Source organism: Sylvia atricapilla, chromosome 24, assembly GCF_009819655.1.
Source record: "Sylvia atricapilla isolate bSylAtr1 chromosome 24, bSylAtr1.pri, whole genome shotgun sequence".
Taxonomy (NCBI): domain Eukaryota; kingdom Metazoa; phylum Chordata; class Aves; order Passeriformes; family Sylviidae; genus Sylvia; species Sylvia atricapilla.
Genome location: NC_089163.1, coordinates 6,692,225 through 6,715,195, shown reverse-complemented (window position 1 = coordinate 6,715,195; position 22,971 = coordinate 6,692,225). Strand labels below are relative to the sequence as shown.

General features: G+C 46.5%; 1 protein-coding gene across 10 annotated transcripts in view; it reads left to right on the top strand.

The window, feature by feature from the left end:
- Positions 1-22,971, top strand: part of EPB41 (erythrocyte membrane protein band 4.1) — a 95,656-nt gene that overhangs the window by 13,093 nt on the left and 59,592 nt on the right. Inside the window, exon 2 of one of the 10 annotated variants that reach the window (XM_066335238.1) lies at positions 15,025-15,088. The exons of 4 other annotated variants lie outside the window; for them this stretch is intronic. In XM_066335238.1, coding sequence (XP_066191335.1) covers positions 15,025-15,088 — 64 coding nt within the window. Of the gene's footprint in view, positions 1-15,024; positions 15,089-22,971 lie in introns of those variants that run through there. 5 more of the 10 variants (XM_066335232.1, XM_066335231.1, XM_066335256.1 and 2 more) reach the window with 5 other exon arrangements.

The window sequence follows — 22,971 nt, the reverse complement described above, 5'->3', positions numbered from 1 at the left end:
GAGCCACTTTGGGCTTTCTTAATAAAGTAAGCTTGAAATTTGCTACTTTAAAAAAGCCTCAAAATACCTTTTTTTGAGCTCTTGAAAATCTGGTAGCAGTGGGTTGCTATCCTCTGGGATTCTGTCCTATTGATATTAATCTTTTTGAAGCTGGTATCCATGACTGCCAGTTTCAGAGGTTAATATGATGCATTTCAAGCAAGCTGAGGTCTTTATAATTTGTGATATGGAAATGTGCACCAATTAATCATTGTGCACCTGCAGAAATGCCTCTGGGCAGACTTTGGCTGTGCTGTGTTAGATTCTGGGAATATCCATAGGCAGGACTCAGAGTGATGAGTCTGATCCAGTTTAGTAGCTCAGGACAAATCCTGTGAAGTCCAAGGACGTGTCAGGCAGAGGACGCAGCACTGAACAAGGTGGTGCAGAGCTTTGGCTCTTCTTTGTGGAAAAAAGTCATGGTTAGAAGTTGTATTTGTTCTCCACAGGTAAAGTTTAATTTAAATAAGTGTTAGGTTTTGCCAGGTGTCCCTCACTGATGCACAGGTCTAGCCCTCAATCACCAACTGCTGTCTGTTGACTAGTGCTGAGCTCATGGCTTGCGTGAATTTGCTGCCTGGCCTTTGGATTACATGGGACATGTTATTGCAGATCCGAAAGCTCTCTGCCAAGTATCTGCCTCAAACTTACTGCTAGATACACACTAGTTCTAAATAAACCCTGATCTTGAAACTGTCCTTCCCCAAACCAAAGAGCTTTGAGCGTTTTGAGGCCAAGGGGTGCTCTTTGCCCAACAAGAGTGTAACAGTATGGAGTCAAATGTCTTTCACTGGTGCCTTTCTGGGCAGAGGCTGCAGTTGAAAACACATCTACCTGGTGTTATTTAAAGAAGCCAGAGCCTCTCTTGGCTACTGTTTGACTCATCATCCATGCAAGGAGTAAATCAGCCCCTGACATCTTTTGTTTGTAGTGCAGCGTGGCTGCCTCCCACCCAGCTGTAGCTCAGGTCTCTGGGTGGCACTTACTGTTATTTTTGGGTGCATTTCAAGAAAGACTGTATAGCTGAGCTTGTACCCCGCTGAAGGGACAGCTGGCTGGTCCTGCTTGGTTTAGGATGCTGATGCAAGGGCTTGAACTTCTTCCTGCTGTCCAAACATAGGAGTTTCCAGCAGCATTCCTTAAAGAGGGTAGGGAGTCAAGTGCTGTCTGTGAGCACACTCCTCTGGTTTTAATTTTTTTACTGAGACTGCTGGGAAATAAAATCCTGGTAAATGCTTGGAAGGAGGGTGAGCTCTCGAGGTGATGGAGATGAGTGTGCTGTGGGACAATCTGAGGCTCCTGTAATGGTTCTTTCCATGGTTCCGTCAGTTTCTTGGGTTGTTTCTGGAGCTCAGGCTCACACTGACTCTGCCTTTTCCTGAACCTACACTGCTTGTATTCACAGCATCGACTATAATGTATTCTCCAGGATTTGTTAAGCTCTTTCCAGATCCTTTCAGTGCAGCCACTTGTGTGTTTAATACTTCCTACTCATACTTGAGAGGAAAAGTATTTCTCCGTCAATGTAGAAACATTCACCGTATGAACACTTGATCCTGCAGGCTGCAGCTGACCTCCTCTAATCTTTAATGGTGCATCTTGGCAGAAATGTGCTTTACGTGCTGACTCTAAGCCCTAAGTCTAAACAAAGCTGACTCTCCAGGAGCTGTTCTTCCCTGCACTGGCACACAGCCTGGAGAGAATTGAAGCTCTTCTTCTGTTTTATTCCAATTTCTTCTTGCAGCTTGTCTGCTGTGCTCCAAGACACTGACTCAAATGAACATCAGCTTCATACAAATCAATGAAACCCATGACAGGAGCTTTTTGTATCAATTAACCAGATTGCAGGTGGGATGGGAATTTCTGGGTGTACAGACTTAGTTCCCAGCCACCCCCTCTGCTTTCCCCATCTGCCCAAAAGGGATCAATATGAGCCAGCCCAGTACCAAAAAGATCCAATGGCTAAAAAATGGGATTCTTCTGCCCACGGAAAAGAACACATGGTTTTAGTTTAGCAACAGCAGCCCTTAAAGGCTACAAATTACAGCCAACAAAAGAAAACTCTCCAGAAGGAAACCACAAAGAAAGGATGGGAGAAGCAGTTTGGATTTAGCAAAATTGGAGATGAACTGCCTGATGCCAAGTGTGATTCCAATACCTGAATCACTCAGTCTCTTAAACTATGAGGGTGCTCCTTTGTGGTGGTGGGTTTTCGGCCACCATTGGTGTCACTCCTTGGCCCTTTAATAACTATCTCAGCAATGAATCAATGGTTGGTTTTGGAGAGTGTTGTGATGGGTTGGACTAGATTTAATTGTTGGTTAAATACTTGACACAGAGCTAGGTGAGTGTAGATGTTCCAGGCTGCCTTCACTCTGCACACCATGAGTTGTAGCAAAGCAGTGCAGACTGTTCTAGACCTTAGTGAAAATTGAGTTTGCAGTTCAGCCTGTCAGAGGCTTTTTCAGCAGTGAATTCTGTGCTGGAGGGAAGGGTGGGCAGGGGAGAAATGCAGCATTAGTTGAAGCATCCTTTCCTTCCAGGTAAATCATTTACCTCCAATATCTTAATTCTAGGTCACCATTTTACAGGAACACAAAGCTTGAGAAGTCAAAGGCAGGTTTCCTTTCCTCCTCCTTCTTGTCTTCTGCTCACGGCCAAATCAGCACTGCTGATGGTGACAGCAAAGCTGGAAGAAAAGCAAGGGCAGAGGGCCAGGAGCTGGCAAAACTGAGCCACCTGCTCTCCTCCCACCTTGTTTGCTCTTGTGAAATGGCTGCTGCTGCAATGTCACTTGTTTGCAAAGTGTGAGAGAGTGGCACAGAAATGGAGTGTGCCTGTTGTGTGTTCACATATATGTGCATAATACAGCTCATTTAGAGCAGGATGGATAAAGGATTCGTCTGACCAGCTTAATTTTTTTGTTTTCCTAGAACTTGGTGTAATCTCGAGTATTTCACTTTAAATCCTGCTTGCTTAGGGGGAGGGAGCACAGCACCGGTATGATGCACAATTGCTTTGTTTAGATTGGGAATTTCTCAGTAGAGAAGTTCCTCAGGGCAGAGAGGAGAGCTCTGTGTCTTTTATTGTTGAGTCAGTAATGCTCTGGGCAGTGTTCCCTGGCACTGGTGTAAACTAGGAGCCCTGTTTTACAACAAATCCTACCAGAAGTGTGTCCTGTGGGGCCTACAGAGTGCTGGATCCACCTTACAAAGATCTCTTGTATGAAGAACTTAACTTGAGCTGGATTTAATCTGCTATCTGGATGCTCCCAGGATGCTGCAGTGTGTCCTGCTAAATTGGCTAGCAAGTGCCTGCACATTACCCAGGCAGAGGGTAGGGTTTGGCATTGTTCTCCATGACCCAGTTGGTTTGCACTGACCAGATCCATCACGATCTGAGTGCTCCCAGTGGCCTTTCACCTTGTGAGGAACAGCCTCTGTCTTAGCAACCTCTGCCAAATGTCTGCCTAAAATGAATATAATTCCCATCCTTATTCTTGTATCTAGCAGGCAAATACCAAGAAATCCTGACTTATTAAAATAATTCTCAGTCTCTGAATGACTCCCAGAAAGCGACTTAAGCCAGCTGTAATTGGGAGAGTTCTTTAAATAGTTGCAATCCAGGCTTGGCACAGGGCAAACTGTTCTTATAGTAAAGAATTTAAGAAATCTCCGTTACTTCCTATGGGATTTCAGAGGTCAGTTCAGGGCTGTGTAGGAAGGAAAAAGTCAGAAGCTAAGCCAGTGACTTTCAGCAGAAGTGTGGTGGTGATGGCTGTATTTCCATGTCCACAAGAGTAGTGGTTTTGGGTTTCTTTTTTCCTTTTTCCACATATTTTCTTCTCCCTATTAAAAAAATTGCTTTGGTATAGACTCAGATCCCCTTGCCCCAGAAGAACATTTTTCAGGCTCTCATGGCGTAGACCAAGTGCCTCTTTTTGTATCTGATTATTCAACTTTTTGGTTTCCCTTCCTTTAGCTTTGAAGCTAATCCCAGTCGTTTGTTTAGGGTCTAAAGAGGTGACGGCATCCTTTGCCCTTGCGCACAGCACATTGGCAGCTTGCACTAGTGCTCCCTGTGGATAAATGCTTCACCTGAGAATACAAAATGTGAGAGCTGCTGCTCTCTGTCCTCAGCTGCTGGCAGATGGAGTTGGGGATCATCTGGTGATCTGAACACAGTGAATGATGCGCTGTGTGGTGTTAAATCACCCCTTTGATGTGAAGTTTTTGTTGCCCTGGTCTCTCCTCCACCTAATCTGCCGTGTGTGGTGTACAGTGAAGCAGTGTGGGTTTGTTTGCTTGTTTTTCTTAGTTGCAAGAAGCTGTTGCCAACCAGAAACTGTGGATTCTTTGCTCCGTTGTTTTTTTCCTCAAAGTCTGTTGGACTGGTATTTCTCTTCTGGCAGTGTTTTAAGCCCACCCGTGGGTGAGCAGTAGCAAAGGCAGCAGTTGGAGTAGTCAGCACTTAACATCTGATGCTCCTCCATGCACTGCCTGGGCTATTAAAATGTGTTAATTTATTACACTGGGGACTGAAGTCAGAGCTTCAGGGCATGTTTCAAAGGAACTACCTGGCCCTAATGTGGGAGCAGCAACTGACAGACCTTTTCCAGCCTGTCTTTTTTTAATCAGATGTAATCATCTAAGTCCAAGGAAACCACCATGTAGTCCAGATTTAAGACAAAAATATCTGTCTTCCCTCTGAATAAGGAGCTTTTTGCAAGTGGTCTCAACACTGAGACAAAGGGGAGCTACCCTGTTCCTCTTGGCAGACCGGAGTGTTACAGATACATAAAGGAGAAAGGGTAAATGGCTGTGAGAAGCATGTTAATTTTTCTAAAAGTCTGGGTATTTTTAGCTCCCATAGAGCACAAATGCCCTCAGTGTCTGAGTGGCCCTTGCTAGGTCAGTACCAGTGGAGGCTCAGCATGGTGATGGAGCCACCCCAGCCAGGGTGTGCATCAGCTTTGGGTATTATCTGCTGATGAAGAGGCAGGGCAGTTGCTCTTAATCCAAGCAGAATAATGTGCCTGAGACCTTAATTCTCTTTAGGAGGCAAACGGAGATGCCTTGGTGCCAGGCGTATTTTGGATTGTGCAAATATAAGGAGGGGGATTTGGTTCCTGAGCTGGGCAGGCTGGCAGCAGCCTTGCAGGAGCCTTTGGAAGTGCTCAAGAGGCACTAGGCAGCGTGTTGTGCTCTGATGTACATAGCAGGGAGAGCTGGACAGCTCTGCTTGAGAAAAATAACTGATTCTAATTTGTCTGTAAGCAAGAAAAATCCAGTGCACGCTGGAGGCACGGGATTCCAGAGCAGGGGCAGGGCAGGCTCCTCGGTAGTCCTGTGCTGGGCTCCTGGGGGCGTTTCTTGTTGACCAAGCGCTCGCCACCTCAACCCTCGCTTTGTTGGCTTGCCACAGACCGAGGCAGTAACTGTCTGATGATGAATGGCCTTATGCTTAAAAAAAAATGAAGACTATAATAACAGCATAAACAAAGCCCCAACGCCCCCCCAACCTTTCTTCATACACTCCTCCTTGCTTCTTCACTCCGGGTTTCCCTTCAGAGCTGGGCCACGACTTTCTCGGGGAGGCAGCGAACGGTATTTAAAATCTAGGTCACGGAGGGAGGGGGAGCGGCGCTGCCGCCCGCGGCACGGGCGGGCAGGACCCTTCCTGCCCCCTTCCTACCGGGGCTTATGCGGCGCCAAATTATAGGCCCCCCCGCCACCATCACCTTAGCAGGAAGGAAGGGGGTGTGGTGGTGGCAGGAACAGACGGTAACCCCGTCATTTCAGCCTCTCGCTGCCGGGGTGTTGCGGCCGGCTCAGAAAGGCGCTCCGGGCGCTTCCTCGGTGCCGCCCGCGGGAGGGAAACGTGAGGGAACGGCGTGGGGGGGAGCCAGGAGGGGGCGCACGCTCCCCCGCCCGCGCCGCTGGCCGCCGTTTCCCCGTAGCCAATGGTGAGGCGCCGATGGCGTTCCGCCCCTCGCCGTCGCCCAATGAGAACTTACTCCAGTGTTGTGGGGGGAGGAGGAGGGGCCGGGAGGCAGAGCCGCGGGCGGGCGGCGGGCGCGGAGCGGGCAGGTACGGAGACGGAGTGGCTGGCTGGGCGCGGCGCTGCCCCGGGGTACTGCACCGCAGCGGGGGCTCTGCGGGGCCCGGTGTGAGGCCGGCGGGCGCCGCGCGCGGAGGAGGCCGGGTAAGTGCGCGCGGGAGCGTGTACACGGCGCGGGGGAGTGCGCGCGGCCTTTGCGCGGCGGGTCCGTGTCCGCAAACGGCGCGTCGGTGCGTGCCCGCGGTCTCTGTGCGCGTGTGTGGTTGTGCACTGTGTGTGAGTGCGTGTGCTCATCTGTGCAAGGTGCATCCGCGCAGCGAGCGTGTGCGGTCAGCGTGCCTGTGCGTGTAAAGGATGTGTGTGGGGTGTCGGAGAGTACGCGTGGTGTGCACAGGCACGCTGTGTGTGTGGTTTGTGTCGGGGGTGTGTGGTGTGATTGCCGTGAGCTCTGCGTCTGAGCGCTACATGTATACGCAGTGCGTATGCAAGCTGTGCATGTGTGTGCACCATGTGTCGATGCACACCAAGTGAGTGTGCGGGGTGTTTCTGTGCGCATCCTGTATATGTACGAACTGTGTATGTGTGTGCAGCGTGTCTGTGTTTGCATTGTGTGTGTGCACAGCGTGTGTTTGCACTGACCGGAACCAGTGCATCTGTGTGCGGCTCGTGTAGGAGCGCTCCGTGAGGCTGTGTGTGACATGGAGTACTGGAAGTCAAAAGGCTGGGGCTCAGCCCGAGACAGATTCTGCAGGAGTCAAGAAATGGGTATAGCAGGATAGGGACACACAGCTTAGGGGAGCTGGCACCCAGTGTGTCCCCCTTTGCTGGGGCAAGGTTGCCCGAGCTGCCGTGGCTGAGCCGGGATCCCCAGCTCTGCCTGGAGTCCATTGTGCAGGAGGAGGAAGAAGATATGGCGGGGGAAGGGCTGTTGGGGAAGTGCTTCGGGCTCCACAGACACCAGTGCCTGCTCACCCACCCATGGGACAAATGTGGATGCTGTGGTCTGGCATCAGTCAGGCAAGGGCTCTTTCCTGTCCCTGCATCCTGCTTTCCCCTGATTTCTAGTCCAGAAAACAGCTTGGCACACTGGGAAGTGATGCTCTTACTGGATTTTTCACTGAGGCATATTTTTATTTCCTATCTCAAGCAAGGCACTGTTTGTAATGAAAATGACTCCAGAAGGTCTGGAATGAGTTAAAATCCACCTCGACCATTTCTGAGTGCTGCAACTGCAAGTGTCCCAAGTCCTAACTTTCCTGTTTTTTGGTGAAAAGGAACTTGTTCACCTTTTGTGCACTGGTTTGGGGAAGGTGATTTTGGACAGGGTCTGGCAGCTCTTCCCTCTGTGTCTGTGTAAATGGTAATTCAAGGATTGTGTGTTTGGTGGTGGAGAGAAAATTTCTTAGAGATTGTTCAAATTCTCAGGTAGGTGCTATGATGGTTCAGTTATAGTTCTGTGTGCTAATTTAATTAAGATACTGGAGAAGCAAAGCACAATAGGTTCCTTCCAATCCAAACTATTCCATGAAAATCTTATTTTTGAACGGTACCACAAACCTCATTTTTTGCTTTACCTTGCTCTTTCCGTTTAGGATTTGAAGGCTTTTCAAACGCGCTGGATTTTGCTTGCCTTAGTTTGTTAGATCTAGGGGGATGGTCTTTGAATTAGTGATTCTTATTCACAGTTGAGATATGTAAAAATAATCTCTGTAAGGTCTTGTGGGGCAGAGAATATGCTGGGTGTGGATGAGGGATGTCGAGGGGCTCTGCCCTGGCTGCTACTACTGCTGTGGTGCTGTGGAGTGCAATTCCTCTTACAATTAGCTAACTCATATGTCACTGCCCCACGATCTGCTCCCTTTGCTTCAAAGGTTGCTTTGTGGAGATCCAAAGTAGATTGTTTTTCTTTTTTAATGGCTGGTCCAGCCTTATTTTTAATGAATTGAAATTTTTCCTGTAGCATTGTGGTGATTGTTAAGGGTTGTGTGTCACGCGTCAGTGATGCTGATACTCTTAATGTTTATATTTTACATCATCTAGCATCTGCAGTTGCACTTCTGGGGCAATTTTGAGCATTGGCTGGGATTTAAAATGCAGTGGGGTCTTTTGCATATCTCTACTGTCATGGCCTTAATAAAGAAAGTGAGGATTTTCTAGGATTCCAATGGACAAACATAATCTGCTGCAGAAGGTACATAGTGCATGCTCCTTACCTCGAAAACTCAATTAGAGCCTTACGAAACAGAGAGAGGGATGATTTTTTTTCCTAATATAAACACATTCATTATTTCCAGTATCAGTTTAGAAGACAGGAACAGGAATTACATGTGTTTTCATCTGATCTCACAATTGCAAGTTAAAACAAATAAGATTATCAGAAGCAAAGCCTTTCATGGGAAAGCAGCAATCCTGAGGAGTAAGGACTCCTCTTGGCCTGTTTCCAAACATTGTATGTTCTTAAAGCCTAAAATTGCTTCAGGCAATCATACTCCAAACCTACAGCTCGAGTATCTCCCTGCCAAGTGCCCATGTACCCTGCATGAGCATCCATGGTGTTTTTCATTTGGCAGGATTTGATTTTCAGAAGGTGAAAACCACGTCTCTCCTACTGCTCTGTTTACTACTTGTTGAGCAGATTTTTGAATAGGTAGGACATAGGCTGGTCAGGATGTGGCTTATGTAGTAAGCAGCCACCTCCACAAATTCATTCATTAGCTATCAAAGTCTTGCTCTGCCAGGATAGCTTGCAGGGATGTTGGGTTACTCCATGTGGTTTGATACACTGATAATTGGATGATGATGATGCTGTGAATGTGGTGTATAATGTGCTGGAGTAAGTTGTGTGTACAGAAGGGTTGCTCATGGAAGGCAGTGACTCTATACTAGGTTTTCCGCAGCAGTTATTTGGCATCTCAAAGGAATCTTGGATTTTTGGGGTCAGCAGGTGAACCTCAGGCTCTTCATCCTTGGATGTTCAGTGGAAGTATTGACTGAGTATCCACAGCATGTGACTAGGAGTTTCTCCTCAGACATCTTTCCTTGTGTTCCCAAATGTGGGCTATGGCCTGAGAGCCTCTTCATTTGGGAGAATCATGAGAGTACCTGTAACACTGCTGGGTGGATTTTTCTTCAGCCCCTTACTGCCATATTTCACCTATTTCTTTGAAAAAGCCCTAGAAATCAGTCATGCTCAGAGATCTTGTTCCATGCTGGGTGGGAAAGCTCTGGGCTCTCTCAAAGTATCCAGGCCAGGGATCCCTGCTCCTGGTGGGAGCTTCCCACCCCTCTGTGGATGGAGGCATGTGTGGCTGGGGCTGCGGTGGGGAGGCAGAGCTGAGCTGTACTGGTGTGCCACACTGGGTCAGTGTCTGAACTTGCTGGAGCTGCTTTTACATTGCTGGAATAAGCTGTGGTGAATCTAAGGGCTTTAATAGGACAGTGTGAGGGTCCCTGCAGCAGCCCTATGGATGCAAATAATTTCCTATCATAAACCTTACTTTGTACTTTTACACTCCACTGCAAATCTATTGGCTTCCTTCTAACTTCTGTGCAATTTTCCTAGAGCGTTAAGGAACAGCAGATAGTTGGGTTGTTCAGGAGCTGTGTTTGTTGCTGTTGTATATTTCTCCAGGAAAGTTCAATATAAAGCTTTGCATCAGTAGAAATTCTGGGCCTGGGAATCTTTTGCAATGATTATTCTGCTTTCTTGGTGCTTGGCTTTTGCTGTAATCTTGTGTAGATTAAGCAGCCAATGATGTGTAAAGATTTTTCTTTATGTGTCTTATCTAATACTGTTCTGATCAGTATTGTGGTTTCTTTAGTTGCAAAGAACTGTAGGATGCAGCATAGCAGGGATTTATCTTTGTCCATCGGATGGATTAGGTAGGAATGTTTATAGCTTGTACTTAATCCAGATTAATATTACTAGTTTCTTTACGTTCAGTCGGTTGTTTACGCTTGTTTTCTGTTTATGTGAATTTTTACTTGTGTAATGCCACTCACATTGTGTTTTAAAAGGCAGTGCTTTTAATTTGTCCATGTAGATCATATAGATGGACTAAATATTTTTTTCTCTCTCTTTTCTTTTTGTTTCTTTTCTTTTTTTTAAGTGAAGCAGTTCCACAGAGAGCGAAATTGTGTGGGCTTGGGGGGGGTGTGTTCAAGCAGTTGTACTCTTCAGGGCATGCTCCTCCAGACTGTTGCATTTCTGATTCGGATTTTTAAACAAATTCTCATGTCGGCTTGCTTTAGCTGCTGTGCTCAGAGCAAATGTCGACAGCAATGCTTTGTAATTTATAATTTAATCTCACAGCACTTGAACTCTGGTGCTTTTGGAGGGGACTGAGAATTTTGTGTCTCCCTGATCTTAATGCAGAACCTAAAAGATGAAGGAGGATGAGCAGCTCAGGCAAGTGTTTCTTTTTGCAGGTGGTGGGAGAGCTCTGCCTGGTTGCGTGGCCATGGCCACAGCATTGGGTGCTTCCCTCCCACATGTGTATTTCTGGGGAGCAGCCCAGTCCATCTACTTATGAGGGTGAGCGCCATGGGATGTCAGCCTGGCTTTCAGACAGGGTGACACTATGAAATAACCCTCCTCTGGAGCCCAGACCTGTGGAGGATCCTTGGCGTTGTCAAAATTGAGTCATCCTTACAGGGATCAGCTCAGCCTGAGGTGGAACCACAGCCAAACATGCAATGGCTGGAGCCTGGAGATGGGAGTATGCTTTGAAAGCGGTGGAAGAAGAATTGGGCTAGTTAGCTGTTTCTGTGAAAACCACAATTCCTTTGAACCCTCAGGTCGCTGGCTGTAGGCTGATTATTCTGCTCTTTCCCCGCCCCATGGAATGTGTGTGTGAGAGAGAGATAATTAAAAGCTTTTAGTTAAATAAATAATTAAGCTCCTCACGCAGCTTTATAGTAGAATTGCAGAGCCAAACCCTTGGAGGTGGAAGATGGTATGTGCTGCTGCTGGTCCCACAGGATCTCCTTGCCTTCCTGTGCTGGCATGGCCTTGGAGCATGATTCCATATGGACTTTTCACCCCTAGGGCATGTGTATCACTGAATATGAGAGCAAGCAGGATGTAAGTGGGGACAGTCCCATCTCATTGTGTCCAGGGTTCCAGGCTGTATTTATTCCTTGTTATTCAAACTCTGCTTTGAAGACAGAATTAATAATTCCCACCTGAATTCATCTGCAATGCCTGTGTGCAGATGAATCAAAAGCATGAGTTGGTCATTGCAATTCACTTATGAGATGGCCTGGATGCTCCAGGGCAGCTTGAAGGGTAGTTTGGTTATATCCCTTTGGCATGGAGCATGATGGAACATTTTATGTTCCAGCCCTGGTTTCCGTCTCTGTGAGCTGCCTGCAATGCCTTGAGCCAGGCACTTGGAAAAGGAGAAATGTGTAGCTGGGGAGTTTTAGGAGTTCTTTGTCATTAGGCAGGGGCTGGTTCATGGAAGGATAAAAATCCTTCAGGTCCAGCTTCAACTGCCCTAGCCAGCAAATTTTTTTCGTCCTGCAGCCTTGCCTTGCATGCTGCCTTCCAGTTCCTGAACCAGTGGACAAAAGGGCCCTATAATCAATGTCATAGAATCTCCTGAGTTGGAAGGAACCCACAAGGATCATCAAGTTTAACGTCCTGGCCCTGCACAGGATACCCCAACAGTCCTACCCTGTGCATCCTTGAGATGGTTGTCCATTGTCTGAATGCTCCTGAAGCTCTGGCAGCCTTGGGGCTCTGACCATTCCTTGGGGAGTCTGGTCAGTGTCCCACCACCCTCTGGGGGAAGAAACTTTTCCTGATATCTCACCTAAATGTATATCACTGATTTCCCCTCTAATATGAGGGGCAGAGGAGAGCAGGATCCCCTGGGGCTTTGTGGGAAAACGCAAATTTTAGTCAGTGCAGAGGCAGCTCAGACTGACAAAAAACTCACTTAAATCCCAAAAAAACCCTGCTGTTCTGTCCTTTAAATACTGGATTCTGTGTGTGCTTAGTGTTTTAGTCCTATTAGCAAAGACACATACCCTGGCAGTGTCACCTTCACATGTACATCAGACACAAGCCAATGGGACCTTCCAGGGGTGCAGCCCCTTGGAGAAGAGCAGTGGTGAGCTGTCATCCTCCTGGTACAAGGGAGTCCTCCTGTCCTTCATGTACTATGAAAACTCAGCTGCTCATTTGGTCTGAAAAGTCTTGAAATCCAGCATTAGGTCAAAGTTTTCTGGCCTAAATACCTGTTTTACAACTGTTGGTTGGCAGTCAGTTGACAGGCAAGATGGAAATTGTGTGTTCAAATTGTGGGGGGAGTTGTTGGTCTGAAGTCAAAAGAAATCACCTAGCCAGCATCCCTGTTTCTCCTGCATGAGTGTAAGTGTATTGATGCAGTAAAAAGGCTGTTTATCATGTAAGTGTGACAGAGACAGAAGGCAGACCCCTATAGCTTGTAGGAGGAAGGGGTCACATTCCATGTGAGAAAACAGCATTTTTAGGACCCTTAGTAGCATGTATTACAATTTGAGCAGGGAGAAACCAGATGGGATGAGTATCAGGCACTTCCCTGGTGTCCTTTCATCCCTCTTTCTGGGAAGTACCAGCACTGCACCCATGTCACTCCATTCCTCCTGGGATTAGTGGGAGGCTGATGCTGATATCGCTGCTTTTTTATCTCCAACTGCCAACTTGAAAGTTGAGTGTGTGTGGTGAGAAGCTTGTGAGAATCTTGGTGAATGTGCACATGAAGTAGCAACATGATAAACTCAGTCTGGACTGCCTGGTCCAGCTGTGGGCATAACTTTCATCAAGGAAAAGCTGGAAGCTTTGGCAGCCTGGAGAAGAGTTCAGGTGCAGAGAAAGTGTGAGTTTTCAGCTGTTTATATGTATTTCTAGTCAAAAGGGTTTAAGGAACCCCACACTTTCTTGAAGGGGGGAAAAAGTAGAAGGAGAAAATGTTTTGGAAGGGGAAGAATGCAGGATACATTCATATTGCTTTTCCTTGGATTTTTATGTGCAGCCAGGCTGCCCCCCCAGATGTTCAATGGAAAAGGGGTCTTGCAGACATGTGAGTTTGCTGACTCACACAGATGAGCTGACTTCATTCTTCATGGCCTTCTGAAAAATTTAATATTGTCATATGAGCCTGGAGAAGGGAGTTTATCTGCAGTGGGAGCAACTGCATCAACATGGGAAGGGTATGCTAGTGATAGTAGGGGGAAAATGGCCGCATGCTGAGTTCCTCTGATAGTGCTTCTAGTGAGTGCCATAGTTTCTTCAGACTTCTGGAGGGGTTTTTGTTCCTGTTGTAACTCTTGCTTCTGTTATTTCCATCAGGTCTACTTAGATGCTGCCTTAAAAAACACTTCTCTATTTATGAGTGGCAGTATCAGTTTGTTTGCTCCCACCTGTCTCTGCTCTTTCCTTTGCTCCTCCAGGAAATGATAGAATAAAGCTGGAGTTGGTTGATGAGGTGAGAGCAGCTGTTGTGCCCATCCTGTTGCAGGACGCCATCCCTGCCCATCTCTGCACTGAGGTTTGGGATGTTTCATCCCCTTGATAACAAGAACCCAAGGGACTCATGGTGTCTGAGCATGTTCATCTCAAAAAATTACCTTGTTTCCTCTGTTTACACACTAAAACAAGTTTTTTTTGTTTTGTTCTGAACCAAGATGCTTTGAGTAGCTGGTATCTCCCATCCACTCAGTTTTGGGGCATGGATGCAGAAAACATTCCTCTTCTTGGTTCAGGTGCTCTTCCTCCCGCCTGCAAACACCCATCAGATGCTGGTGGGGAAATCAGCAGTGGCACGGACAGTATTAGTGGCTTCATGTTTTGCAAGTGCTGCTCTTGGCTTATTTAAAAATGGTGATTGACTCTTTTCATCTATCCTGATGATGACGTATGGCAATATTCCTTTTGCAAATATGTGGTTTATTAAAAAAGAGTCCCTGTTGCGTGATGAATTGAGAGGGAGCGCTTGGGGATACTGAATCTATTAGTGTTACTTGCCTGCATGGCTCCAGAGGCAGGAAGGAGTAGATAATGGACATGAGGGATGAATTCACAAAGAAAGGAGGCTTGCAATTATGGAGAAATTTGGTATTTCACTGTGATGCTTTTCTTGCAGGTTTATTTCTTTTTATAATTGAGCTGGACTCTACAGCATGAGCGTTGCTTGAGTGTTGCACTGGTGGGTTTGATCTGCACAGTGCTAATGACAACAAAGGCTGGCAATTTGGGAATGCGAATACATTGTATTATACGCAGCATATGCAAATACAGTGGAATTAAACTTTTTTCTCCTTTTTTGAGGTAGATGCACAGCTACATCTGTGCCAGTGATAAGGTTCTCTGCAGACACAGGTGAAGGAGAGGTGCCAGTGCCCTGTGCCAGCAGCTCCATCGCACACAGGTTCAGGAGGTTGAAAGGTGTGCACAGAGCTCATTGGTGTCTCAGTGAGGAGCTAACCTAGTTACAGGATTGGCTCTGTTTGCTGGGCTGATGCTGCTGGGGGAAGTGGTTGTACATTAACCATTTCTCATGATTTCTCAGCACAAACAGTTGTAAATCACTCCTGTAGTGGGAGCAGATGCAAAAAGTTGGTTTTGCTGTGCAGAGGTACCACGCCCTGCCTGGCCTTTGAAAGCACAAATGTAAGGAAACAAAGAGCTCTGCCCTTTTGATGTATTAACTACAAAATCAGCTGAAAATTTGTTGATAGATTGTTTGTTTTGGAAACAGGTTAACCTTCTGAAACTTCTGACTGTGGCAGAAAACCAAGGAGTGATGAATTATATTGAAACTGAGATTTGATTAAATTGTGACTTTCATAGCACTTCAGCTTTACCACTAGAAAAACACTATAGGATTGGTGAAGAACATTCGTTTTTTACTAAAACACGTATTCTAATGAATTTTCTAGACTGGGTGGGAGAGAATATCAACTGGAGCTGCAGCTATGCACCTCTGAAACAGGAGGTTTGCAAGTGGGTGGTTCCTGTCTACCTAAAGTGCCTGCGTGTGTTTTTCCCCAATTCCGTTCAGCAGAAACACTCCCTGAGAAAATATTTTGAGACGTTTCTTTAAAATAAAAGACAAATGGAGAGAGAAAAGCACAAGGCTCTCTGTTGTAAAGCATTGTCAGAGCTTTGATATTGGAGCAAGAGCATTTGGGATTTAGGAAAACAGGGCAGACATGCAGCTGGCTACACCTCACAAGACTGAGCAGCATCTCAACATCCCTGTGTCAGCCAAGCCCAGCATTTGGTCAGTTCCACATCTCCAGAAGAAACAGCTACTGAGGAACGTGCAGTTTTTGTCTGTTTTTCTGAGTTCATCTCCTTGCCCTGCTTTCCCGCCCCATGGACTGTGGTTTTGCCTCGTCACAAGGTATTTCATGGGTGTAGTCAGTTCAGGTGCTGCAAGTCAGAGATGTCTGGGGATGACTCATTAAAGCTTGGGATGGGGCAAGTTTCTTGAAAACAAGAAAACAGGCTTTGTGAAAACTTAAAATTAAGAATTGATTCCCAGACATGAAAAGATCCAGACCTCTTGGTATCGGCAGTGATGAGCTCTTTGATGGTGCTTTGGGAAATAGGCTTGAAATTTGTTCCTGTGTTTAGAAAAATAGTGTCTTTGCTGCTCCAAGCAGTTAACTGTATCTTTAATAAAAAAATGTGAATTGTAAAAAAATCAGCTTGGAGCAGTGCAGATAATTTGTCACAAAAGTAATTAGCCAGTGTGGTACCGAGCAAATTGAGCACCATCCCTTTCTGGCTTTTGCAGTGGTCATAAATGTGATCTGCACTTACTGTGGAGAAAAATGGATGCGGCACTTGCATTTGAGTTGGAGGACTGGCTTTTTTGGGTTGAATCATTGTAAATGAGGATGTGTGTGTTTCATTTGAAATCTGAGACCTACCCATCTGGTACTAATGAAGTGTTTGGTATAACCAGCCTGCAGCAGAAACCTACATAGCCATTCCCCATTTCCCAATGGCACAAGCATTTGTATGCTTGTGTGATGCCTTCTTATTTTAAACTGTGCTGGAAGTTGGTTTTGCTGTTTAAAATGAAATTCTGTAAAATAGCAGCTCACTGGGTGACCACTAATTGATTAAATTGCTGCTCTTAATATGAAATATGTTGTGGGTTATAGAAGCATGTTCTGCTGCTCCACAGTACTCAACTGACACTGTCCCAGATGTGGGATGTGTTCCCTGTGTCCCCATGCAGGCATGTCCCTGGTGTGAGCAGTTCAAGCCACCATGGTGTTCCCTGAGCCAGTGCTACAAAATGGATTTTTCTCAGAAGCTGTGTCTGGCAAGGTCTGGGAGCAGAAGTGAAGTACAGAGAAGAGTTATTCACCTTTTTGTTTTTCCTCCTGTATTTAGAAGTCTAGCACTGATCTTCCCTGCTGTTGCCAATACTGAGTTCTGCAGTGCTGTTGGTGAAACACTTTGAAAGTGCACTGCACCAAGCAAAGAGAAACACATTTCTTGAGAAAAAAAAATCTAATATTCAATAAAAAATAAGCAGATAATCATGGTGAAGTGCTGTTTCCTTCTGGAATATCACTGTTCCATGCAAGTGGCACTGCGTCCGTGCCTTGTGCAATAGATATCTATTTGTAGAAAGGAAAAAAAGAGGCCAGAGTTTACGGGATCTTTCTCTAAATCCAACAGATGGATGTCTTGCACTAGAAGGATTATTAAATCTAAGCAATGTGAGTTGCAAAATAACTTGTTATGCTGCTGTCTGCAGAGGCCACTGTGTGAAGGCAAATGGGCATTCTGTGCCCTTCCTGAAGGCTCGTGCTGTACTTCTGTGTCCCTGCGCTTTGCATAGAGAGTTGTTTTGGGTCTTAATCTTATACATCTGTTGTTCATTCCTGAACAGCTCAGTTCTTGATATAAAGTGACCTGTGCTTGAAGAGCCACAGTAGGCAGGCATTTCCCCCATAGAGTTTGGGGTCTTCATCCTCCTGGTTTTGTGTGCTTTGCCAAAGGCGCTTAAAACTCATGGGCATTTATACAGCACTGGCTCCTGTTGCTGGTGCGTGCTCTCAATCCCAGGGATTTCTGGTTTAACATCCCCAGGCTTGAGCTGGTGCTTGTGTTTTGTTGAATCTCATAACAGGAGAAATGGGTATTTATTGCTGTGAATACTTGGGGAATCCAAAGGGCTGCTGAAATCTGGGTGTTGAGGCTATGATGCTCATTGTCTGTTTCACTGAACCTGCCCTTCATGCTCAGGACTGTTAATCCACCACTGAAAGAGGAATCTCTGTTTCTTCTTCCAGAGGAAAGACTGGTCCTGGATGCTCCAGCTCTTTGCAGCTCAGAAGACAGCAGCCTTGTTCAAAGGGTACTCTGTAATTAATGTTGGCTCTTGAGCACCGAGTAATTGGGAGCAGTAATTGGATGGTAGCTTAAGAATAGGAGCACGGTTTAATAAAACAAACATGCTTGCAGTCATAGTGTCAGCAGGTGAAATGCCTGGGAAACAGTGAATCCACGTGGCAGTGACACCAGTGAGGTCCATGCTCAATGCAAGTGCTTCAAAGCCAAGGCAGCGAACCGAAGCCTGTGGAGTGAAGCAGGGCAGGTTGTCTTCTCCTTCCCTGGGTGCTGAGCAGGGGGCACAGCCTGGTAAGGCAGATACTTTTTAAACATCTCCCATGCTTAGAGATAAGAGAATGAAACGTCCGTGTTGTGGAGTTATAGTTCGTTTCTAAAGAGTTTTTGCAGCTTGTTTAGCTGGGAAGCTGGAGTGAGCTCAGGCTATGCACAGAGTCCTAACCAGAGACCGGTTCATTGCATTTGTTTCTGTCTTGTTTGCTTTTTACTCTTAAGCTACATTTCTTGCTGCTGCCAGGACTCTCATTTCTCTCTATTTTTATTTTCTGTATTGCCCTGCTCAGCTTACACTGGTGAGGCGGTGCCTTCCAGCTAGCTCAGCCTGCTGAGATCTTATTTGTATGTTCATTATTTTCATCTTAGGGAGGAACAGGCAATTATTTACCTTCAGATTGTGTGTATAGAAAGAGAACCTGAAGGAAGTGCAGAGGAGGTGATTTAAGAATATATTTATTGGAGGACCAAAGAGCGGGTTTGACAAGAGCCGCTTGGCTGTGGCACCTGAGTGAGCTCATCAATGCTTTTTGCACTCTCCACTCTTTCACCCTGGCATTGTTTGAAGGGTCTTCTTATGGCCATTTTAGCCTGAACAATGATATCACCAGAGCCTGCAGAAAAGAGGATTTGTGTGGCATTTTAGTCCCTTGTGCTGCATGAATGTGGATTTCAGCAATATTGTTGTGTGGCTCCTGCTGTCAGCAGCATGGTGAAAAGAGTGGCTCACTTCTCTGGAATTGTGAATGTGGGACTCCCAGCCCTTTAGCAGCATAATTTTAGATGGGGTTCTCCATTTAGTCCTCAGTAGTGGACAAGACCAATTGACTTTGGGTCAAAAATACTGAGAATAATATGGTTTATTCTTAATTTGCTGTTGCTTTTGGTACTTGATAAATACCTGAGCTACACTGAATCACTTTGAGTCTGTGTAGCTTTCAGCTGGATGAAGCACTCTTGGGCTCAGTGTGGTTTCAGCTGTGCATGAAGCAATTGCACAACTAGGATTTAAATATAAAAAAGGGAAAAATAAGCAAAGCTTCTCCAAAAGAACATGTGATTGTTCCTACCACCATTATATTGTTGGGGGTGTGCTTGTACACACACAAACAGACACTTTGAGTAGAATAAGGATTATTTTGAGACCTAACTCATAAGTATCAATGGGATGCTAAATCATGTATATAAGGCCAGTAGCTTAGCCAGGAAGCACCACTATCCCCATGTACAATTTATTGTAATAGACAGAAATTTAACCCCCCTACTGTTTTCTGCATATGCTTTATCCCGACTAAAGAAAATATTTTGTCTTTATTGGCTCTTCATTTTTTAAAAAACACTGCAATGTTGAAATAGTTGGAAGCTGTTTATTGTTGCCTTCTCAGCTGGCTGGCTCCTGGTGGTGCCATTGCAGGTTGCATTGGCACCGGTGGGAGTCGAGAAGGCTGGTTTATAGTTTCCAAGTTCTGCCCCAGTTTCCCCAGTGCACGTGCCTGCCTGACTTCATGCCCAAGCTCCCTTTAATGCCCTCAGGGACGTTAAGCTTCTCTCAGTGTGGCATGTGATACAGGATAAAAGGGAGAGGACTGGGGAGGAAAGTGTAAGTTGGTGGGGAAGAGGGTCCTGGGCAGTCTCTGGAAGTAGGTTGGAGGGAATCGAGGGGTGGTGGAAGAAGGAGCAGGGATGGTAGAAGGAAAAGCAGGTTTGGTGCAGCTGGACGGGAGGGTAGGAGAGATCCTTTTAGTGCATGTTGTCCGTGGAGCTCCTGGATGGAGCAGTGTTTGGATCAGCAGGATTAAGGGTGGCTGAAGGGGAAGGTGCTGTGGTGTTTTGTTCAGAAACACGAGGGCCATCTAGGAGCACCAGTGTGATACTCAGCTCTACCCTGCTGTGGTATGCTGGGTGGCAAAGGTGGGTGTTGAAGAGGTAGAAAATACCTCTTAAGAACCGTTGGAATGTGGCCGTGTTGGTGTTTGTTCAGTGAAATCACAACCCATGACAGCTTCCCCCGTGTTGGTGTTTGTTCAGTGAAATCACAACCCATGACAGCTTCCCACATCAAACCATCCAGTGGAGAACAGAGGGCGGCAACCAAAAATATGAGCAAACAGCCCCTGAATGTGGGTGCAAAGTGTATTTCTGACCACTCCCTGCTGCACTGAGGGTGAACACAACTTCCTTTTCCTTTCTGTAGTCTGAAGAAGGCAATGTTTGTGTACATTTCCTCCATGTAAATAATTGCAGCGACCCTGGGCTGATGCCGGACCTGAGCAGAGGGTGCTGCAGGAACCAGCATGGATCCTTACTTGGGTCTCCAGTGGTGAAAAAACCCTCACAATACCATCTTCCATCCCATTCTTTAAATCAGTGCTTTCCCTTCCCCCCATGATGGTGTTTAATATCCTGTTCACTATTTCCTACTGCTTATAGGCCAGGCTGCCGGCTGGAGCTCAGCTGCTGTGCCCTGGTGAGCCATTAGTGCATCAGGATAGGATCTGGGGCAGTAATTCAAAGCAGGAGTGAGCACAGGCTCTCTGTGGGATAATGCTGCCATGGCTCTGTGGGCAGGCAGAAGGTGTCAGCATCATTATTTTCATTCTGCAGCAGAAATGGGGGTGATAAAGTGCTCACTGAGTGTTTGCTCTCCCAGAGGATCAAAGAGATTCCTGACAGCTGAGCAGAGGAAATGGAGCATCCCCATTGTCTGCCTTTAACTGAGCTACTGAATGGTGATGGACCAAAATCATCAGGATAGGCACTGAAATGCCATCCCTCCATCTCATGGGTCAATATTGAGAGGATTGCCTGAAATGGTCACTTTTTTGCTGTAAACTTCTGAGAGCTGTGCTCCCCATTGTGAAGCCTCAGACTGCCAGTGGTTTCTCTGCTCTGGAGTCACCTAAATCCTGCCAAAGAAACAGGTGATTATTTAATGAAAATAACATTTGTAAGCTGTGTGTCTTGTTAAAGCATTCAAAACACCATGTTGTGTCTTCTCCCTGTTGGTGACGCTGCACAGCCAGTATGGGAATCTGACAGCAATTTTGATTCAAAGCCATCTTCAGTGAAAATGGTTGGTTGTAAATGTGTTGCATGGGATGTATCAATGGATGTAATTAAGGAATGAAGACTGCTGCACACCCCTAGTTAAAGGGATTAAAAACTAAAGCTGCCTGATTTCACTGCTGGATGGAAAAAACAGACTGGTGGAAACAGCTGGAGGCCAAGTCTTGGGGGGGTGGGAGCGATTCTGCAGTCTGTTGGCTCATGAAAGGAGCAGCTCTGGGAGGTGACAGGACTTAGCTGTTCTGCTGCATGCCCATTACTGACTACTGACTGCACATGATGGTATTTAATTCCTGCTTCACATTCCCGTTCTGTTTTGTTCCTGTTCCTGGTGAGGATGGGAGGATTTTTATCCCTGCCAGCCATGCAGGATGCAGCCTTGGGAAGGTGACAGTTGTGTCACCCTGTGTTAGTTAGCTGTCCTGGTGTCTCCCACCATCTTGGTACCCATCCCCAACGCATTGGGGAACTCTTTGGCTGTTCTGGATGGTGCTGTAGGATCTTACTGTGTAGAAGTGAGATGCGAGGACACAGGGCAGAACCTCCAGGCATCCCTGAGGTGCTTTTTGCATGCACAAAACAGGCCAAAATGTGCAAATAGAGGATAAAGAACATCATGCAATGGAAATATTAGGAAGCTGTGCTCACTGAGGGCTTCTCTCTAACCCTGCTAAGAGGAGAATGACTTTGTAGTGGGATGGGGACTGCCGAAGAGATTGTCTCATTAATCCAAGCACTGATATCCCACTGCTTTTTTTACTCCGGGTGGGTGTCGCCTGCCCTGTGGTGCAGGATCCTGGAAGGATTCTGGAGAACATGATCTGTGTGGGAGGTGTTGCAAAACCTGCCATGGTTTTCCAGGAACCCTCTTCTCCTTTGCTACCTGGCTTGTGGAGCCACCCTAGGGTCCAGGGTGACTTTGTGGTCACTGAGCATCATGAGCAGGAAAGCTGGGAAGAAAACTATCCCTGTGGGGGTGGTGGGAAGTGTCTGAGCACATTCCTGGGACATGCAGTGTTCTTCTGGTGCTGCATTCGTTGGGGCAACATTCTTCTGGGGCCCTGGTGGCAATGGAGTTTATCCCAGTCAAACAGAGTCAGTACCTTGAGGCTTTACAAACAGCTTCTGACTCCTGGCTCTGAGTGTTTGGGGGAATAGGTGAGTGACTGGTTTTCTGCCTGTTGCCTGTGGACCAGGCCTGTTGGGAACATGGTTACTCCCAGGTTTTGGATGCTTGCCTGCTCTCCTTGGGCATAGACAGGAGCCTGCAGATGTGCAGTAGGATCGTTCCCATGGGGTTTTTTTTCTGGGAGTGGTGCAGAATTTAACCATCACCTGCAATCTTTTTTAAAAAAGGAGAAAAGAGAAAAAAAGGGGAGGGGAGAAAAAAAAAGAGGAGATCTTTCTGGAGAAGGTATCTCTTCACCTCTCTGCTGTGCCCAGTGCCCACAGAAGATGCTTTGCTGTTTCCATTCTTGAGACAAAGTCAGCAGCATCCCAGTTTGCATTCCCCAGTGCTATGTGTCTTGGGGAGCTGCAACCAGCATGGAGTGTGCTCTGCTGCTTTTGATAGGGGAGCTCAATTAGCTTTTAGTGGGCTCTAAAACCAAGCTGCCTGGTCTTGTGAGTTTTCAAGTTGTTGAAGGTTGGATTCTTTTGGTGATACTGGGAGTTTACATCTCAAGCTTTGTGGTGAGAATGGTTTTCTTCTCCTTCTCTGTGCTATTGCGTGGGATGGTGAGCCCTGAAAGAAGAGAAGACTTCAGGAAGGGATGGGCCTTCCTGAAACAAAGCCTTCACCCAGCTCAGGAGCAGCACAGGCTGCTGTGTGTGGATACCTGCGATGTTTGTACCTACCCTACAAAACTTGGCTTCACAGCCCCCCTGCTCACTTAACTCATTCCCTTTGGCTCCTTGGAGCTTGTGGTGTCCCAATTGTGTCTCCAGAGCCAGCATCTGTGTCTGTGCTGGATCTGGCTCATTCCATGCTGATGGATGCTGAGAACACCTCCAGCTTTTTCATCCTCTGTGTTGCTCTGCAGGTGTAAGTGACTGGGGCTTGGCCAGAAAACTGAGACTTGAGGTCTCCCAGTATCACCGAATTTAGTAGATAATCTTTAGCTAGCCAGTGCCTTGCTGCGCTCCTAGGTAAGGGTTGTTAGTCTTTAAAA